The sequence below is a fragment of the Prinia subflava genome, chromosome 15 (assembly GCF_021018805.1).
Source record: "Prinia subflava isolate CZ2003 ecotype Zambia chromosome 15, Cam_Psub_1.2, whole genome shotgun sequence".
NCBI lineage: Eukaryota > Metazoa > Chordata > Aves > Passeriformes > Cisticolidae > Prinia > Prinia subflava.
The window spans coordinates 15,620,362-15,641,089 of record NC_086261.1 but is presented as its reverse complement, the minus strand read 5'-3'; the positions used below and the strand labels follow the sequence as shown (position 1 = coordinate 15,641,089).

Sequence of the window (20,728 nt, the reverse complement as noted above, 5' to 3'; positions counted from 1 at the left end):
GTTTCATCTCCCTCCTTTTCATCCCCCTTTGGAAACAACCTGAGGACAGTGAGAACAATCATTTCATCTCCCTAAAACCAGGGAGGGGGAGCAGCCAGTGGTTAAAAAGTGGGATTGGGCTGGGATGAGAAAGACAGGTCAAGAGCCTGAAGTACCTCGATGCACAGAGAATTAAACCCACACAAGCGTTTCCTCTGCTCCAGTCAGTGTTGGAACCAATTTTTCAATCCCTGTTTGGGAGGCACAGCACGCATCCACCCGTAGGTAGCAGGAAGACGCTCAAGGATTTGTCTTTCTGAGAAACCTTTTATTTGGCACGATCAATGGTGGCGTTTTTCAGCGCGAACCCATTCCTTCCTCCCCCCGCTGAGAAAAGCCTCAGAGAGAGAGGCTTCTGCCGTGCCTGTGCTGCACAAAGCCCTGTTCCGAGGCAGGTCCTGCTGCAACGCAAGGAAATTCAGATTTTCCCAGGAACGTGTGGGTGTGGAAAGTCCAGCCTTTGCATTTACAGCGGCTCACCGCAAACTTGTTGTTAGTAACAACTTTGATTGAAAAGGCCTCAGAAAACAGCTGGATCAAAGGCTGAGAAGCCCTGATTTCCAGGGCTGGGAAGGTGGGGCTGCTGCAAGGGTCACAAGCAGTAGCTGCACCGCAGAGGTCCGAGCACTGTTCCTATGCTGGAGTTTTGCCAAGACTCGAACAGAAGCAGGGTCAGGAGCTGAACTGTATCCCTGAGCTATGGGGACAGATCATTTCCCAACACATGACTGCTTTAGCGAAGAACCAGACAATCCTGTTAAGGCCTCACAGAAGTCCTGGCAAAAAGTATGTAACAACAACAAATAAAAAAAAAAATCCAGCAGCACCTGGGGCAAGGTATTCCACCGTCATGCCCCTTAAACAAAGCCATCCTATCATCATTACTGTGCCCCTCTCAGGAGCACGGGGCACAGTGAGAAGCAGGGAGCCTTTTCCCTGCTCCCTGCCCAGCTGGCCTGTCCCAGCAGCCTAACTCTCCATCTGGCTCCCTGCTCCATCCCGGCCCTTTTCTGGCTGCGGGGTGGACAAGTGTTCCAGCTCATAGTGTCCATTGCTGGCGGCCGCCTCCCCGCCGGGCTGGCCCTGTTCCGCCGCCAGCCTTTTGCTCCTCTTGCTCTCGATGATCTGCTGGAGCTGCCGCCCGGCGTAGTCGGGCTTGGCCGTGAGCAGGGTGGGGGGCACGGTGAGCCCCAGGATCTCGGGGACCATGTAGGGCCGCAGCCAGCCCACCAGCGGGGTGCTGCCGGGGGTGTAGTGCGTTTGCTTGTGGTAGAAGAGCAGCCCGTCGACCTGCGGGCAGCAGAGAGAATGAATGAATGAAAGGGCAGCGCCGAGGCTCCTGCAGGTGAATGACCAGGCTCCAGACAACGGCTCTGCTCTCTGCCTCCAGGCCAAAACCACCAGCTGGATCATTTTTCCTCAAGCAGTGCAATAAATAGCGGAAGGGAAAGAAGAAACCTGCAGAGCTGCTGCCCTGAAAGATCAGCAACTCCCAGATGGCTTTAAATTGTCAAAGGCAAATGAGTCCAGCCTGGTGTCGGCACAGAGCAATGTCCTCTGGATGCTTTCATCCCATTCTGCAGACAAGCCCGAGTTTCTGAATGAGGCAACCTACTTTACTGGATTAGGGTTATTTTAAATAATACATTTGGAAAGTAATTAGCCCGAGCGTGTGACGCCAAGGAGCCCCGATTCCTAACAGCTCTTTCAGCTGGCTTATGCCAAAAAAAATCTTAATGTTTCCCAGGAGAGAACTTCTCCCAGCAATCAGTGACAGTTAAGGGCACTCAGGACTTTAAAGGTTTAGGCCCTAACTCTTGTGCTACTATTTCCACACTCTGCAGCTGGCTGACGTTTTCCCCACTTCCCTGCCATGCTCAGGGATTCTCATCCCCCCTCTTCCCACGCTTCCCAGGGGTGTGCTCTGCGAGGCTGGATCCTGCTGTCAGGCTGACTAATGCTGGAGGTGGTGCTCCTCTTAGCTCAGCTTCACAAGCTCTTAAAAGGCCATTTGGCTACGAGGAAGAGTGGCTGAGTGGGCAGAAGAGCAGAGAACAAGAGCCCACCTCGGGATGAACTGCTCCCAGGCCTCTCCCTGATCCTACAGCTCCCAGAACAGAAACACTGGCTGAGCACAAAGCAGCATATATCCACTCCTGCTCCACACATGCTAAGCTCTGGCAGAGAAGATAAAGCTTCTGGCACTATTCTGTCCGTAATTTTCAGTCACTGTTAACATCTTGCAAAATGATCCCCGAAAAAGGGGGATTTCTGTGCTAGGAAAACATAAAATCAGAACAGTAAACATCATGATGAGCTTGTGCAACCCCTCTGGATATATAAAGGGAGAAGCTTTTCCACCCTGCCTCCTGGGAAGAATCAGATTCTGCAGCACTCCAGCATATCCAGCCCATTCCTGGGGGTGCACGGCCCTTGATGAGCAACAGGGATTCTCCAGCACCCACAGGAATGTTTTGGTAAAGATCAGAGCCTGGAAGGGCCTTCCAGATCACTCCAAATACCCTCCCCAAGCTAGAGAATCCAGAGGAGTTCAGCCTGGTGGAGTTAGGTCATGTTCTCCATTCCCTGATTTCAGTGACTGCTCTATTCCTTCCCGTTTATTTAATTTGTTGGCTGGGTCCCTACCCTGAGTCACCACAGTGACAGGGGCCACGTCAGAACAAGGACTGACCCTGTCCCTAAACGACTGAACCTGAGGAGAGACTGGCCTGGCAGGATTTAACATTCCACAGCCATGCTTTCCAGATTTTAGGTGCTTAACAGCCCTCCCATCAGGAGGTTTCTCAGAAGCTTTGGCTCCCCTGCCTTCATGGAAAGCACAGTTTTACTCAGATCTGTGAGAAGGACAGTGGCTCCTAAGATCCACTCCAAAACCCACTTGAAATTCAGAGCTAGTTAACTGATCCAAAGTCTACTGAATTCCAGGGAATAAGAGTCCACGGAATAAGTGGATCAGGCCCTAGCTCTGAGGTTAGAGATTAACCCTGAAGACCCAGGTCTGAAAGCACTGACCTCCTCTGAGGCCACCACACACACAGAATCCCTGTCAGGATCAAAAGATGCTGTGTCCAGACCTGAGACCACCTCTGTTACCCTTCATCCACAGTCAGGATGTACTTTGCCTCTTGTGAAGTTTATTCTGTTCTGTGCTGGTGGCAGAAGGTGTTTTTGGGGATTTTTGGGCTCCCTCTTGTGGCACACTGCAGAGACCCACAGCTCCCTTCTTCCTGGAAGAAGCACCACGGTTCTGAGGTGTGGGGGCTGCTTGGAGCCATCATACACCACGTTCTGCTTCTTGGGGTCACCCCCTGATACAGCAGAGGGCCTGGGGGGCAAATCACAGCTGGATTACACAGCTGGAGTCTGTTCAGCTCCATCCCCTGCTCCGGAGTTTTGCAAAGGCCTCCTTTGTAGCCCACAAGTTTGCTGCTCTGACTGCAGCGGGCAAACGCTCCTCAGCCTCTCCTCAAGGGAGCAGATACCTCAGGAAGGAATGGAGACTACTCAGGAAAGCCAGGAATGACTGTTTCCACAGAGGCACTTGGAGCATTTGTTATTGAGCAAGCCAGCTGTTAGAAAGCTGGGAAGCCCCTTCAGTCCATATTCAGAGCAGGGTCTGGCAGGACCAGTGAGGGCTTGGGACTTTCCAGTTTGCTCTGATGACTGTCCTGGCTTGCACAAGCAGAAAGCAAAGTCTGCCCTCACAGCCAAGTCAGTGCCCTTAATTTAAACCTACACCAATTTTAGTGGCTAACTCAGGACGGGAGAGCACGAGAGACACTGTCACATCAACGTGGCTTTTGGCTTTGTGGGACAAGAAATCTCTGTGGAGGCTGTTCCTGATGTAGGGCTGAGACTGGGCCCTCCCAGGAACAGCTGCAGCCACTGGGGGAGCTTCTGGCTCACAGATGTTGTCACTGTCACTGTCAGAATGCCACTGCCTCCCCCATCCCCTTCCCTTGCAGTGACAAGTCAGCCAGGGCAGGCAAAAGCAGCCAGAGCTGATTCCACAAGGGCCTGCAACTCACTGCTCACAACCATGTGGAACTGAGCCGGGTGGCACATGGATCTGCCTTCCCCAAAGGTCAGAACAGCACAACAGCTGGGCCAGGGGAAGTTTAGAGTGGATATTAGAAAAGGCTCTTCCTCCAAGGGCGGTCAGGCACTGGAATGGGCTCCCCAGAGCAGCAGCCATCAGCCCCAGGCTTGCCAGAGCTCCGGGAGCCTTTGGACAACTCTCAGGCCCAGGGTGGGGTTCTTGGAGCTGTCCTGTGCAGGGCCAGAGCTGCACTGCTACAAGCAGGCCCCTTTCCACTCAGCACTGTATGATTCTACTTTGAAAGCTGATTAAGCAAACACAGGTGTCCTGCTCAGTCATTTCTGTCACAGCCAACTGCCCCCAGCTCCAGTGCACCTCAGGCACCCATCATGAACACCCAAACACCCCAGAAACCATTGGGGTCTTACTACCACCCTTCTCCTTCCTCCCCACAGAACAGCCAGGTGCTTTGTTGGAAGCACCAACACCAAGGAAACGCACACAGGGCATGCAGGGCAGCGGTCAGTACCAGTTTTAGCCCTAAAAATGTCAGCTGTCCATCACAGTGCTATGTGAACTGAGCTGTGCTGCTTCTGCAGGCAGCCTGAGTGTCCTCTCATCCCAAAAGGCTCTTTCAGACACAGCCAACTGCAGCAAGGGCAGCACAAACTCAGGGAGTGCCATGGTTTAACTCTTGCTCGTTTGTGTTTGAATGAGGTTGGTGACAAGGCAACAGATCAAACATGGCCATAAAGGCATCCATCCCACACACAGGAAACAGCAGCTTGGCAAGCTTTCTGCAGCCTCAGGAGAGCAAATTCCCAGGGAGAGGGGATGCACCTCCCTCCCAGCGCTGGCAGAGCTGGTGCTAAGGCTGGGCTCCGGGTGTGTTCTCACCTCAAAGGGAAAGTCTGTAGCCAGCAGCTCACACAGGCTGTCCGAGGAGCAAGGGAAGTTCTGCAGGCCCACAAATTTGTACTGAAAGAAGAAGAGAGAGTTACAAGAGGCTCTACAGGAGAACAAGTTGCTGAATCCGGCACTGAGATTCAGGCAGCTAAGAAGGAAGGATTCCTCTGGTGCAGGATCCACCATAAGAGGGAAAGGTGAGGAACAGCTCCCACATGTTCCTGATACCTTTCCTCCCCAAGCACCTAAGAATGCAGGAAGGAGTTTTCAGGAGACCTGACCCAGAAATGCTCTTCTAACCAAAATAGAAAATGACGAGCTCCAGGCAGGATGCAAAGCAGACAGACGTCTGCTCCAGGCTGCTGGCTCAGCCAAGCCCATCTTTCCACCCAGGAAATGAAAGCTGAAACGAACCCCCCTTCATTAGGTAGTTATCTTCTGGGTATTCCTGTTGGGACTCAGGACAGGATGTTCTCTGAACACAGACACCCTCACTGCAGTCTGCCCCATTTATCACTGAGATGCTCAGCTCACAGGAGCTGCTCTGCTTGGCCGTGTCTGAGCAGACAAATCTCGCATGTCTGTGCCCAAAACTCACATTCCAAGCTGCTGTGGGCTCTAGGTCTGACCCCCCCGTGTAAGTCCTCAAAGGAGGACTTTTTATGGTGGCTCAGCATGGACTCTGTGTGGCAAGCCAGCATTCACCTCGACAACTTTAATGATCAGTTTAAACAGAGGGAAGGCTTAAAGCTTTACAAACCCACAAGACTGCAGGAGTAAACCCCATTGTAGTCAGGCTGCCAACCACCAGTGCTCCTGAAGAAACCACACTGGTTTTCCATTCCATTACAAGGGAAAGCTAAAAACAGCATGGAAGTTAGCTGACACCCTGCAGTGTGATCATCTCCCTCAGCACTTTGGATGGGGGGAAAAAACCCCACTGAACTCATTTACAATATGCAGTGGTTCTATTTACATCCTGACACGGCATCCCATTTCATCAGAGCTACACTTTGAAGCCTGATCTGTGAGGGGAAAGAAAAAAGGAAAATGCTTCCATTTGTGAAAGAAACTGCTGAAGCCTGCTGAACAGGAGAGCTTAAACCCCCCCAGCCTCCTCCTCGGCACAAAAGGACTTACCGGATTAATCCTGCTTTTCTCTCCCAACCCTTCCTCCTCTTGGATTTTTGAGGAGAGCCAGAAGAATCTGAAGTCAGTCTGTGAAAGGAGGCAGAGTTAGTGACCACTCACCACACACCACCTGACGGTGTCTGCCCAGTGCCTTTGTTCCTCTGCACTCACCCGGGAGATTTACAAACTTCATCTGCAGAAACAGCACCCCAAACCCTGCTGCTCCCCCCCAAACATGTACATAGTTATCCAGCAGCCCTAAAGCTGTAAAGATGCTGGTGCTTAGGAGAAATGTCTGCCTTTTGCAGAGTGAGCTGAGCAAAGCAGCTCAGGGAGCACCAGGGAGGGCAGGGACTCAGTACCTGGCAGTCATAAACGGGGTGTCCTCTCCAGCACATCACATCCAGGATGTAGTAGGTCTGCTTGGCCTCGTTGTAGATGCAGTCCAGGATGCTGTACACTGCACACACAAGCACAGAGAGGTCAAGCCTGCTCCAAACACTGCCCAGCCCCGCTGGCAAACACCAGGTCCCAGCCCTCCGACATTAACCCTGCCCTGATGTGGGGCTGCAGAGGGATCCCCTTCTGCTAACACAAACTGCATCCACAAACAGCCTTGGGCTTGAGGAGTCCCATGAAGCTGCAAAGGGACCCGTCAGAGGCACAACAAGCAAGAGCACGTTTCAGAAAATGGCATTTGCCAGACAATAAGCCTCTCTTTTCGGGGCAAAAAAAAATGACTTCCAAGTAGTATTGAGGAAGATGACACCTTATAAAGGTCTCTGTTAGAGGACAGAGAGGATGTCGGGGTTTATGCATGTCAGTCAGACAGGAAGCTTATTAAAAAGCGTGGCAGGACATGGGGCAATGGTTTTAAACTGGAAAAGGGCAATTTTAGATTAGATGTTAGAAATAATTTCTTTCCTGTGAAGGTGCTGAGTCCCTGGCACAGGTTGCCCAGAGCAGCTGGGGCTGCTTCACCCCTGGAAGTGTCCAAGGCTTGGCTGGACAGGGTTTGGAGCAATCTGGTTTAGAGGAAGGCTCTCTGTCCTTGGCGGGGCAGTGGAACAAGATGAGCTTTAACCCAACCCAAACCATTTGGGGATTCTATGTGCTTATGTAGCATAAAGGCACCTGATATTGCTCCCCTCTAGTTACCTCCAGAGATACAGAAACAGGCCAGAAGTGACCACCCCCAGCACACAAAAGGGGCACAGCTGTGGGACCTGGGGGAGCTGCAGGGACAGCACTGGGCCTGCCAGCACACACAGACTCACAGGCAGCTCCCCTCTCTCTACCCCAAACGCCTCCTCAGCCCTGTACCTTTGTCACTGGTTGAGTTGTGCCTGTTTCCCCCCGGCAGCAGGGATGGGAACCTGTTGACACAGAAGCCACTCTTGGTGTAAGCTGCTGTTGTGCCCTGTGAGGGAAAAAGGAGAGAACAAACCCAGTCAAGCCAATTTTATGTTGTCTGTGAGCAGGTGCACGTCCCTTAGGAGCTGTTGGAAGCCCACTTACCCTGGAGGCCACGACAAGAGCCCTTTTCCCGACGGGACACACCACCACGACCCACTCCTGCTCCAGGTCTGAGGGGACATCCACCAGCCACTCTGACAGCATCAGCTGCGGAGAGCCCAGGGAGAGGAACCAGTCAGTGACAACCCTCCTGAGGCCACGGACAACAAACAGCTCAAGGGGAACGCAAGGAGGTTCTGACTTTGCTTTACAGCCACACTGGGTGCTTTACAGGCAGCTGGCACTGCTTGTCACCACAAAAGGGCTCCTTCCCTCCCCTCTGATGAAGTCCAACCTGCCTAACACATTCTTCCCGAGGGCTTTCTCTTGCTGCCCACTGAGCTTCAGACTCAGCAGGGCTCACAGCCTTGACTGGGCACCCCACACCTTGGTCCCCACTCCAGCACTTTATTTTTAAAAACATAGCAGGGCTTAGAGATTTCAAAATGTTAGAAGTAAAGAGCCTGGACAAGCTGACCTCTTCAGAGGTTGCCTAAGTCGCTATGCATTATCTCGGACTGATAAAGCACTCAGGCTGATAAAACCCAGCTGGGTTTGCCCTTCTTTCCTTTCCAAACACAGGGAAAGTCAGAAATCTTTAGCTGAATACTGCCTACAGGGAGTAACAACAACTCATGCTGTTGGCTGAGCTGAAATCTCCTGAAGTGGGGAACACGGTGATGCAGAGTTCATGGTTGGAATCAGTGACCCTGGAGGTCTTTTCCAGCCTAAGTGATTCAAAAGCACATCCCATCTCCACGTGTTTTCCATTTGAACTCAGCATGTTTTGGAGGTGAACCAACCACAGCTCCTCCGTGGGCACCAAGCCGGACAGCACACACTCCTCTCAGCGCCCAAATGGCCATCCCCGTGCCCTCAAACCACCCCGCATCCCTGCTCCACAGCCTGGGGACACAGACGGCTCCTCACCTGATTGGCGTAGCGCTTGGGCAGCTTTCTGCCAGCATCCACGTCCATCGCCTCTTCCTCCGCATCTTCCCCTTCTCTGTCCTCCTCCTCGCTCTCCACCCCTGCCCAGTCATCCTCCGCCAGTCTCCTGGCATGGTTCACGTAGTCCAGCCGCCTCCTGGGGTGGAGGAAACAACCCGGCGGGGAGGCAGGTCACCCGCGGCACCCCCGGCCCGGCCCGGCCCGCTCCCCTCAGGCACCCCCGGCCCAGCCCGGCCCAATCCCCACAGGCACCCCCGGCCCAGCCCGGCCCAATCCCCACAGGCACCCCCGGCCCAGCCCGGCCCAATCCCCACAGGCACCCCCGGCCCAGCCCAGCCCGGCCCGCTCCCCTCAGGCACCCCCAGCCCGGCGGCGCCCGCCCGTGCCCCCGCCCGCTGCCGCGCTCACTCTCTCTGGATGCGGAGCAGGCGCTGCCGGCGCTCGTCCTGCCCGGGGCCGCCGCGGGGTTTGTAGGCGGCCAGGCGGGGGTGCGGCGCGGCCGGGCTGCAGGGCCCCGCCAGCCGCGCGCCCGCCGCCAGCGCCGCGCTCAGCTCCTCCATGGCAACCCCGCGGCCGCCGCGCTTCCGCCCGCGCCGCCGCCCGCCCCGCAGCGCCCCCGCGCGGCGCGGAGGCCCCGCCGCCCCCTCAGCCCGCTCGGCCCGTGCCTCAGTTTCCCCCGCCGGCACGGGGCGCTGCGGGCCGGTAGCGGGCACGGGCGAGGGGGACGTCCCGGCAGGGGCGCGGGAGCAGCCGCAGGCCCCGCGGGCGGGGATTCGTGCCCCCGGGGCCGGCTGCCTGCAGAGGGCAGCGTGCGGCTGGCCGGGCCGGGCCGGGCCGCTCCCCGCCGCGAACCGGGCGGCGGAGCGGGGAGCGCGGCGCTGCCCTGCGTCACGGGAGGCTGGCGGCCGGCTCCGCCACCCCTTCGGCAACGGGAGCGGCGCCGGCAGCGGCAGCGGACCGGCCCCGGCGCTGCCCCGGCACATCCAGCGGCGACGGGACCAGCCCCGACACCGGCACGGGCACCGCCACCGGCGCCGCCGCCGACCTGCGTGAGATTTACGGATTTCAGGGAAAAACCAAACCCCAACAACCATCGGGAAAGTCGGCCCGGAAAGGAATTGCAAAATCCCGGCATCACCGGGAGGTTGGGCAGGGTTTGGGGTCGTTCCCGGCGCTCTCCCAGCGCCCACCGACGGGAAATTTAGGGTGTTTTATCTACAGGAGCCCCGAGAAAAATCGCTTTGGATTTATTTCCTCGTTGGCAGCCAGGGGTTTTCCTCCCGGAGGGTGAAACCTCGGGATCAGCCTCCCGGAGAGATAAACCCTGCGTGGACATGGCAGAGCCCGGCTCCCGGGCCGACCGGGATTCGCATCCCGGAGGAGCCGGGGGAACGCCGCTCGCTTGACTGGGAATCTTGTTTTTATCCACGGAATGTCGTTTTTGAACGGGGAATGTTTTTTTTAACAGGGGCGCCGGGATCGGGGGGGGTCACTTGGACATAGGGACATTGGCGTCACCTCGTGAGGGATTTCTTCTCCACTTTTTTTTTTTTTTTTTTCTTTTTTATTTTCCTGGGAAAGCGGCCAAGCCGTTTCCCACAGCGCGTGGTGGTGATCCCGGAGCCCGCGGCGTTCCCGGGGGTGGGGGGCTGTTTTGGCCGGGGGGATTGCGTTCCACTGGCTCCCCCCGCGTCTTCCCGACCCGGGACCGGCCATGGCGTTGAAAGCCAGAGCGCTTTACAACTTCCAGAGCGAAAACAAAGAGGAGATCAGCATCCAGGAGAACGAGGAGCTCGTCATCTTCAGCGAGAACTCCCTGGACGGGTGGTTACAGGGCCAAAACAGCCGCGGGGAGACCGGCCTCTTCCCTGCTTCCTACGTCGAGATCCTCCGCTCCCGGTCGGGCTCCAGCTACACGGACTATTCCAGCAGCCCAGTCGGCTCCCCCGGGCACGATTCCTCCTTGTACTCAGCGTCCCCCAACCCCGGCATTTCCTACCAGGGCAGTTTCGAGGATGACGATGATGACGACTGGGACGACTGGGACGACGCGTGCACGGTGGTGGAGGAGCCCCGGAGCGCGCCGGGCACCAACGGGCACCCCTCGCCCAGCCTGCCCTACCCGGCGGCCTACGGGCACCCCCAGCACGCCGGCTACCGGTCCAAGCCGGCGCTGGAGAGGCAGGACAGCATGAGCTCCTCCAAGAGGGGCAGCGTGGTGGGGAGGAACCTCAACCGCTTCTCCTGCTTCGTGCGCTCCGGGGTGGAAGCCTTCATCCTGGGCGACGTGCCCCTGATGTCCAAGATCGCCGAGACCTACTGCATCGAGATGGGCTCCAGGGGCCCGCAGTGGAGGGCCAACCCCCACCCGTTCATCTGCTCCGTGGAGGACCCCACCAAGCAAACCAAGTTCAAGGGCATCAAGAGCTACATCTCCTACAAGCTGACGCCCAGCAACATCAACTCGCCCGTGTACCGGCGGTACAAGCACTTCGACTGGCTCTACAACCGCCTGCTGCACAAGTTCACGGTGATCTCGGTGCCCCACCTGCCCGAGAAGCAGGCCACCGGCCGCTTCGAGGAGGACTTCATCGAGAAGCGCAAGCGGCGGCTGATCCTCTGGATGGAGCACATGACCAGCCACCCCGTCCTCTCCCAGTACGAGGGCTTCCAGCACTTCCTCTGCTGCCGCGACGAGAAGCAGTGGAAGCTGGGCAAACGCCGGGCCGAGAAGGACGAGATGGTGGGCGCCAGCTTCCTCCTCACCATCCAGACGCCCACGGAGCACCAGGACCTGCAGGACGTGGAGGACCGCGTGGATGCCTTCAAGGCCTTCAGCAAGAAGATGGACGACAGCGTCCTGCAGCTGACCAATGTGGCGTCGGAGCTGGTGCGCAAGCACGTGGGGGGCTTCCGGAAGGAGTTCCAGAAGCTGGGCAATGCCTTCCAAGCCATCAGCCATTCCTTCCACATGGACCCTCCCTACAGCTTGGATGCCCTCAACAACGCCATCTCCCACACGGGGAAGACGTACGAGACCGTGGGGGAGATGTTTGCCGAGCAGCCCAAGAACGACCTGTTCCTCATGCTGGACACTCTCTCCTTGTACCAAGGGCTCCTCTCCAACTTCCCGGACATCATCCACCTGCAGAAAGGTAAGGAGGCACTCTGCTCCCCAGGAGTGGCCCCATGTGAGTGGGAATGGTGTGGCAAGCGGGATGGGGATGCAATGAGGAAATCCTCTGTTGGGCCATGAAGGGAATGGGGAATAGGAATGGGGATGGGGATGGGAACCACTGCCTGTGCCTCTTAGGGAGGCAGTATGGTCCCTGCTGGCACAGCCCTCTGGTAACCCCAGCCTTGGAGAGGGTTGGGTTGGGCTGTTGGGTCCAGAGTCTGCCCCAGTGATGCTGTGGATTCCATAACTGCTGCTGGTGCTGCCCAAAGCGCTGGCTGGGGGGTCAGCACAGATGTCACTTCCCCCAGATCACTGCTGCCTTAGGTCTGGGGTGACCTGCCCGGCACCTCTTGTGCATCCCCACCCACTGCCACTTGTCCCTCCTCATCCTCATCCTCCCTTCCTGCCAAGGGCAGCGGTGGATACCAGAGCTTGCCTCCCCAGGGCTGGGACAGGCTGGACATGGCCTTGGGTGGGTTGGAGGGGCCAAGGGGGCTGTGCAGGGCAGTGGGATAGAGGACAAACTAAACCTCTGGGGACAACCAGGGTCACACTTCCCAGGAGTATGTCCCTGCACCTGCAAACCCAGCAGGAGGGGGTTAGCACCCCCAGGGCGTCAGGGCTCCCCATGTCCCATTCGCCCTGGTTCCATGGATTTGGTGGGATCAGAGGCAGGGAGAAGTGTCTGCTGCTCTCTCCCTGGGGCCAGTGGCAGGCACGGAGGGCCCGGTGTCCTTTTGCACCCTGGCAGCCACCGGTGTGGGTGTGGGGCCGAAGTCCACACACTCCTCCCCGCCCAGCTGCCCGCAGCAGGGAGGGGACACCCACAGCAGTGTCCCCAGGGTTTGGAGGACAGGTTTTCCCCGGGGTGAAGCCAGGGCTGTCTGTGTCCAAGCATGCAGAGATGTCTGTGCATCACTCCACATCCCTGGGGGCGGCTGGGAAGGCAAAGGGGGGCAGGGAGGATTCAATCCTGCCCGGGCAGCTTCCCTGCCTTCCCTGTGAGTGTTGTTTACCCACGGAGAGGGGCTGGATCCCGTCCGGAAGCGAGGCCGCGTGGGCAGAGCGGAAGGCAGGATTTGGCCTTCAAACTTTCCTTCTTCCTTCTCCTCCTCCTCCTCTCCTCTGGGACCAGGGCTGGCGCAGCAGGAGCACTGTAACCCCGGGTCTGGTGCTCCCAGCAAGGGGCAGGGAGGAGGGAAAAAAGCCCAGTGCGGGCCAGATCCTGTTTTTAGTTTTTTAGCCTCTGTGCTAATGAGGGGGAGGAATGCAGGGCTGGAGCCAGGCAGGATTCTTTCGAAACCGAGCTGTAAAAAAACATGGAAGGGGAGGGAAAAACTGGTCAGAGCATCAGCTGCCTCCAGGAGTGGGAGATGCTTTGCCAGCCGAGCTCCAGACAGCACCACATGCCCTTGCCACATCCTGGTTCACTTCTTCCTTGTCTGGGGTCTGTCAGGGCTGCTCCTGACTCCCATTCATGTGATGGCATGGAATATTTGGAGCTCAGGCTTGGCTGGGGTGCTTGACTGTGCTAGCACTGCCCCAGAGTCAGCTTTGCACCCCAAGCCTTGAGTCACAGCACTCCAGGAGCCCAGACCCCCAAAACCAGCCAGAGATAGGATGGAAAGAGAGCTGGGGATGCCAGAGTCCAGAGGGAAAATGCTCCTGGTCTTTGCCTGCCTGCAGCAGAGGGATGGGTTTGCTGGGCAGGGGGAGATGCGGGCAGATCCCTCCCTGCATGGGGCACGTCTGTGCCTCTGCTGTGGGGCCAGGCCGGTGCCCCAGCTCGGAGGGCGATGGGATCAGGTGGGGCCGCCCAGGGAAGGGGCCCTGAGGGTGGCACAGATCCCCTGATGCCACTCCCTGCCTCGGCAGGCGCCTTCGCCAAGGTGAAGGAGAGCCAGCGGATGAGCGACGAGGGCAGGATGGACCAGGAGGAGGCGGACGGGATCCGCAAGCGCTGCCGCGTGGTGGGCTTCGCCCTGCAGGCCGAGATGAACCACTTCCACGAGCGGCGCGTGGCCGACTTCAAGAGGATGATGCAGTCCTACCTGAGGCAGCAGATCGTCTTCTACCAGCGCGTCAGCCAGCAGCTGGAGAAGACGCTGCGCATGTACGACAACCTCTGACGCTCCCCCCGCCGCCCTCGTCCGTCCGGGGCGGGCTGGGAACGGACGGGACTCCCCACGCTAGTGACCAAATGACCTCGGGCTTTCTTCCCCCTTCCCAGGCTGGCAGGGAAGGGCTCGCCCGCGGGCTGGCCGTGCCACCTCCTTCTTTCCCTGGGGGCCTCCCACCCTGCCACGGGTCTGGTAGGAGCACGGGGGTCACAGGAGGGACAGACGTGGAGGTGGCGGTGCTGGGGTCTGTGCCCAGTGATTTTTAGCTTTCTGAAAGCCCACTCTCCTGGAGCAGGGGTGGGTGCATCCCAGCCCACTGGGAGAAGAAATCCAAGTGGTCGACGTTTTGCACACTAAAAGCTTTTCTGATGGAAAAAAAAAAGAGAGAAGAAAAGAGATCTTTATTTGGAAGAGATTTTTTTGTTTGTTTGTCACAAGATATTTTCAATATTTTCCATTTTTCTGCAGCATTTTTACCAATCAGTTTTTAACTAGATGCACAGAGGCAAAGAGAAATCTTTTTCTCAAGTATGGCTGCTGACTGGGAAAAGGGAGAAAAAAGGGGAAAAAGGGAAAAAAAAATAGCCCCACAGCCTTTTCAATAAAATCATTGGTAGAAAAAACACCCACCTCCTTCCCAGAGATGTCTGTGGAAAACCGAGCTGCTCCAGGATCCCGAGGAAGGCTCTGCCTGAACATCCCCTGGCTTCCAGCCAGCTTTGAACATCCCTGTGCTGTGGGGAGTGACCCCCGGAGGGGTTCCCACAGCAGCCACCCTCCTGCTCGCTAAACACCCCCCAAGGGGCAAATCCTGCCCCACTCTGCCCTGGCTGGGACAGCGTGCCGCTGCCCGGGAGACAGCAGGCCTGGCACAGGGGCCTTGTTTGTGAAGGGAAATGGCTGGGATAAATCACAGCGAGGAAAGTTAGGGCCATCTTGGCCTGGCTCCAGGGATAAAATTAGCCCTGGCGTGCAGGCCAGCGGGGTATTGTTAAACTAACAGCGACGCTGGGAATGCTGCGGGCTGCGCTCCGTCCTCCCAGAGCCCACCCCGGCCTCAGCCTGCAGGGTTGAGCACGCTGAGGTACAGCCCAGCACGCAGCCTCCCTCCAGGCAGGATGTGCTTCCTCCTGCATCCCACAGCCAGGGCAGGCCCCTTCTCCGTGGCCCCATCCCACCCGGGGTCTGTCCCACACCAGTCCCACCCTTGCTGCATCCTGCCTTGGCTCCATCCTACCCCTCTCCCAGCACACCCTGGGGCCATCTCACCCCAACCCCATCTCACCCCAACCCCATCTCACCCCAACCCCATCTCACCCCAAACCCATCCAACCCCAACCCCATCCCACCCCAATCCCATCTCACCCCAACCCCTTCTCACCCAAATCCCATCCCACCACAGCCTTTTTGCACTCTAGTCCCATCCTACCCAGGCTGCATGCTTACAGGGCACCATCCCACTCCACTCCCATCCCAGTCCCATCCTGCTCTGGCCCCATCCTATCCCAACCCCATCCTACTGCAATTCCATCTTCCCCTGGCCACATTCTACCTTGGCGCTGTCCCAGGCTGGTCCCATCCCACCCCAGCCTCATCCTGACCTGGCCACATCCTTCCTTGCCACTGTCTCACTCCATTCCCTCCTCATCCCAGCCCCATCCCCCCCTGGCCCCATCCCAGCTCAGCAGCCGTGGGAATGCTGTCCAGCCCTGTGCTAATCCTGCAGGAGTGCTGGGTCTCCAGCCCTGCTGGCCATGCTCTGGATGGCCGTGGTGGCCTTGGCCCGTGTCCCTTCCCCCAGTGCTGCTCCCTCGGGAGCACAATGGGCACGGGGACTGAGCCTGCCACCGCCGTCCCCGGGCAGGCAGCCAGCCCCTGGCACTGCAAGCAGCCTCCAGAGCTGAGCTGGATCCCAGCTCCCCTGGACCTGGCTGGGATAGGGGATCCCTGCCTGGGGTGCCCCATGGCAACTTGGTCCCTGGGATGTCCTGAGGATGGGGTGTGCAGCTGGAGTGGGAGATGTCCCAGTGCCCAGGTCATCCTCCGCTCTGGTGTCCTGGCACGGGGACAGGGATGGGGCTGTGGGCTGCATGCACCCCTGCAGAAGGCTGTGCCTCAGTTTCCCCAAAGGTGGCCCAGTGCTCTCTGTGGTTCTGCAGCATCCACAAAGGTTTCTCTGCTGCATCATCCACCTCCTCTGTACCCTCATGCCTGGACCACACTCCCAGGACACAACAAATCCATTGGCTAGAACCTGTTTTCCATTAGCATTCCTGCCTTTTCCCTCTGCCCCTGGCAGCAGGGCCTTCACTGCCCATGGGCATTTCAGAGTCTGCCTTGGCCAGGTGGGGGTGAGCATCCTGCTGCTGCCCCCCACACCTCCAACAGCATCCTGCAAATGTGCCAAGGGTTGGAGGATAGACCCAGCTCTGAGCATTTCTGTGGCTGTCCCAGGGTGCAGGATGATGGTGGGGAGGAGTCTGGAGTGTACACAGTGCTTCACATGCCCCAGCAGTGTCTGTCACTGCCTTTGTTATCTGTCACACAGGCTGTTCCCTGCTCCCACAAGAGAAAAAAATCAGGGCATAGAGGGGTGAGAGGAAGCACTGGGAACATGGAGCAGATCCGTTTCCTCCTCCCACTTCCCAAGGCTGCTCCTGCGTGGGAAAGCCAAGGCTGAGGGAGGCCCTGTGTGAGTCCTGCCACTGACAGCAGGGCTGGGAGGTGGCAGCAGCAGCGGTGGCTGGAGCATCCTCCCTGGGGAGCACTGCAGCAGCACAGAGAGCCCAGGGCTGCCTCTGTTCCTGCGTGTGACTTCCCAGAGCTCTTGTCTTGCTTCTTCTCTTTGGGCCTCCTTCCACCATGGAAAGAAAACCTGGCATCCTTGTTCTGAGCTCGGGGTCTGTGTGTGGGCCAGGCTGTCAGGCTGTAGGGACAACCTGTGCTTGTACCTGAGCCCAGCAAGATGCTCCAGGTTGGGCAGAATCAGCTGGGGGCCCGCAGGGCCCAGCCAAACAGCTGGAGAGTGAAGGATGGGAATGCTGGGACAAGCAGAGCTGCTGATCAGAGCCTTGTCAGCCACATGGATACACCCACCAGGGCTCCATGATTCGGGATCAGCACCAAAGGAGTGACCCAGCCCAGCTCCGCCCGTGCAGGGGCAGCGCAGGGTGCAGCTGTGGCGGGGCGGCTGGGCAGGACGGGGCTTGCTGGGCACGCCACATTGCTGGCACACGCTGGCAGGGGGAGAGGCACAGCTGCCAGCGGGGAGCGGGGAGAGCTCCTAGGGGAGCGGGAGAGGTCCTGAGGGAACAGGGAGCACTCCTGGGGGAGCGGGGAGAGGTCCTGGGGGAGCGGGGAGAGGTCCTGGGGGAGCAGGGAGCGCCCCTGAGGGAGCAGGGAGCACTCCTGGGGGAGCGGGAGATGTCCTGGGGGAGCAGGGAGCACTCCTGGGGGAGCGGGAGAGGTCCTGGGGGAGCAGGGAGAGGTCCTGGAGGAACAGGGAGCACTCCTGGGGGAGCAGGGAGAGGTCCTGGGGGAGCAGGAAGAGGTCCTGGGGGAGCAGGGAGCGCTCCTGGGGGAGCAGGGAGCACTCCTGGGGGAGCAGGGAGAGGTCCTGGGGGAGCAGGGAGCACTCCTGGGGGAGCAGGGAGAGCTCCTGGGGGAGCGGGGAGAGGTCCTGCCTGCCCATTAGGGTCAGCAGCAACCCGGGGGATGGAGCCAAGCAGAGTTTCACTGCCACCCCCACCATGTCAGGAGGCGGATGAGTGTGTGCCCGCGTAGAGGAGTGATTCTGGGCGGATGCAGGTGGGAGGACACAGGCATGGATCAGGGCAGAGTGAGACAGCTCAGCCTGGCAGCTCCAATCTTTTAATTGCTGTGCTTCTCAAATATTTCCGAAGCGTGACCCTGAGTCGGCTCCTCCAGGCAAAGATACGAGCACCAGCTGGTTCCCTTGGCTGTGGATATAAACGCTCCCTCCTGCTCCCAGCCCAGGGAAATGATGGGCCATCAGTGGTGTCTGTTTTAGGGAATAAGCTGGGACTCAGATTTCATGCGGGTGTGTCAGCCTGCCAGGTTCCCCCTGCTAGGCACAGCCTGTGTGATGCTCAGGCCAGGCCCTGTCCCAGCTCTCTGTGCCAGCCTAGATTCCCTTTCTCCAGTCCCTAGGAAGGTGCAGAGCACGGGGAGGAAGGCCTGCACTGCCAGGGAGCTGTGTCTCTGGGTGTGTTGTTTGTGCAGGAGGGGTGGGGAGCCCAGGCTCTGGGATGTGGTTATCCCTCCGTCATTGTCTGTCTGCCTCGGAGTTGCTGGGTGTGGAAACAGAGGTCAGGCTCAGTTTGTCTGAAATGTAAATCGCAGCTGGCCTGGGGAGCCATGGCAGGCATCAGGGACGCTTTCTGTGTCCGGGTCCTCACCACTCCGTGCTTTCCCTAGGACCTGGGAATCTCCTCTGGCCCTGCAGTGTGAATCCGTGTGCTTTATCTCACGTGGGCAGGCGGTGGGAGGGATGCCAGCTTCCCGGGGCCAGCACTGTCCCCGTGTGGGTTTGTTTGAGGTGCTCCCAGGGTGACGTTCCAGCTCTTGCCCCGGGCTCCATCCCGTCCTGCCGGGCTTGCTGCCAGCTGAGCCTGTTCTGCAGGCTGCGGGCATGACTGGCCGAATCAGGCAGGCACGAAGCAGGGAGGGAGGGAGGGAGCGAGGGAGGGCTCCCGGCATCCCGGGGCACTGGGCTTGGCCCGGAGCCCAGTGGAGGTGCTGAGCCTCGTCACACTGTGCAGCTGTCAGCCTCGGCCCAGGCTCTGAGCTTTCCACGTGGGACAGCTCCCAGGAGCACCTGGCCCCCCTTCACCTGCCTCAGTGTCCCCCTGCCCTCCCAGCAGACTGCTCCTCATCGCCTGCCATCAGACACTGGGACCTGTGCCCCCCGAGGGGACCCCGGGATGCTGCTCCTGGCTCCCGATGAAGTCCAGAGCATCTCCTGGGGCTGCTGAGAGCTGCCAGGGAGGTTTTGGGATTGGGACAGAAGCTGGAGCCCTGGGACCCTGCCTCCCCAAACCAGAGTTTTGCAGGGGGTTCCTGTGCTCAGTCCCAGGAGAAGAGTGGACAATGCTGTTCCGAGGTCCTGCAGCTGTTGTGTCCAGAACAGTGGAGGTTTCTGGAGGCATGTGCTGCTTACGTGGGTCCCAGTCTTCTGTGCTGGCCTGAAGCCGGGCTGGCAATAAAGTCCCCCATTTGTTGAACCCCTGCATTTGCATGGCTAAAGCTTCCCGAGGGGGGTGGGGATGTTTCAAAGCCAGAGGATCCAACCTGCCCTGGGCGATCTTTTGTTTGCATTTGAATGGGTGCTTGGAAACTGGTTCATGTCACCGGAGCTGTGGCAGCCTCCCCTCCTGCTCTGTGTCCATCCCTGCCGGTGAGCCCCAGTGCCTCCAGCTCTGAAACCCGACCTGAGAGCGCGCTGCTGGTGCTGCTCACCCAGGAGAGGTGTTGCATCCAGCCTGTCACAGGTGGCATGGCCTGGGGTTATGGTCCCCCTCCTTCCTCCTGAGATGCTCTCCGAGGACTTTGGGGACAGGCTGGGAGAACTGGGGGTGTTCACCTGGAGAGGAGAAGGCTCTGGGGAGATCTTAGAGTCCTTTCAAAGGCCAGAACAGGCTCCAAAGAGACCTGGAGAAGGACTGGGGACAAGGGCCTGGAGTGACAGGACAGGGGGCAAATGGCCTCCCACTGGCAGAGAGCAGGGATAGATGGAATGTTGGGAAGAAATTGTTCCCTGTGAGGGTGGGGAGGCCCTGGCACAGGGTGCCCAGAGAAGCTGTGCCTGCCCCATCCCCGGAAGCGTTCAGGCCAGATTGGATGAGACTTGGAGCAACCTGGGATAGTGGAAGGTGTCCCATGGCAGGAGGGTGGAACAAGGTGACCTTTAAGGCCCTTTCCAACCCAAACTATTCCATGATCTTCCCTGAACCTCTGCTAGCTTTATAGCCAGTTCGGCAGGGAAGGGTGCCAGGGAAGGGCCTGGCCAGGAAACTTCTGAGATTGTCTGGGCTGTGGTTTGTGTTTCACATCCAGGCAGGAGCCCACCTGGGCCCTCAGCCCTTCCTCAGGTGGGTGGGTGGCAGGGGCAGCACGGAAGCTGCATCTGATCCTGCAAAACCAGCATAATCCAGTCCTTCAGTGTGGAGGATTTAAACCCTGCCAGCAGAGCTCGGCCCCGAGAGCCGCCATCCACGCTGCCGTTTTCCAGGTTACTGCCTGTCCTCCCCTGACCTCAGCAAGGGGATGTTTCCCAGCAGCGGGAATACAACCACAAGCCTTAAAAATAACCTGGTTTGCTTTCAGTGTTCCTTACAAAATAGGCCACGTTCCTTCTATTTAATCCCCGGGCACAAGACAAGAGTCACTGGGAAGGAAAACACAGCGATGCTTCCAAGGCAGCCCTCTGTGGATGCAGCCCCCAGCCGTCACTGGGGTATGTAAGTAGTGAAGAGAATAAAACTGTGTGTTTGAATGAGAGGGGAGGTGCAGAGCTGTGAGCTGGAGTCCAGGCAGAAGCTGTCCCAGCCTTTGGGGAGCAGCATGGCCCTGGCAATCTCCCAGCCCTGGCGTGGGCAGCACGGTCACCCTGACCCCATTTCACTGTGGGGAGAGGGTGTAATTTGCCTCTGAGCAGAAGGAAACCTCATTTTTCCCTCTAGATGAGGCAGGAGGAGGGTTTTGGAGGTGGGGAGCAGACATCCATCAGCCTCCCCCTAGGGCCAAACATGCTCAGAGGTGCCACGTTTCCACCGTGCCCTGTCCTGTGGGGCCTGGGGACACGGGGTG

General features: G+C 58.4%; 2 protein-coding genes across 2 annotated transcripts; one reads left to right on the top strand and one right to left on the bottom strand.

Moving 5' to 3' along the window:
* Positions 1-286: 286 nt before the first annotated feature.
* Positions 287-9,219, bottom strand: SNUPN (snurportin 1). Its single transcript, XM_063412117.1, has 8 exons — positions 9,011-9,219; positions 8,582-8,738; positions 7,655-7,759; positions 7,460-7,556; positions 6,499-6,596; positions 6,146-6,223; positions 4,997-5,077; positions 287-1,329 (listed from the first exon to the last, which is right to left on the bottom strand). Exons 1-8 carry the CDS (start codon positions 9,160-9,162, stop codon positions 1,009-1,011), a joined length of 1,089 nt encoding a protein of 362 aa, XP_063268187.1. The 5' UTR covers positions 9,163-9,219; the 3' UTR covers positions 287-1,008.
* A 229-nt stretch (positions 9,220-9,448) lies between these two features.
* SNX33 (sorting nexin 33) lies at positions 9,449-14,525 on the top strand. The gene is made up of 2 exons (XM_063412116.1): positions 9,449-11,757; positions 13,656-14,525. Exons 1-2 carry the CDS (start codon positions 10,317-10,319, stop codon positions 13,907-13,909), a joined length of 1,695 nt encoding a protein of 564 aa, XP_063268186.1. The 5' UTR covers positions 9,449-10,316; the 3' UTR covers positions 13,910-14,525.
* The last annotated feature ends 6,203 nt before the right edge of the window (positions 14,526-20,728 follow it).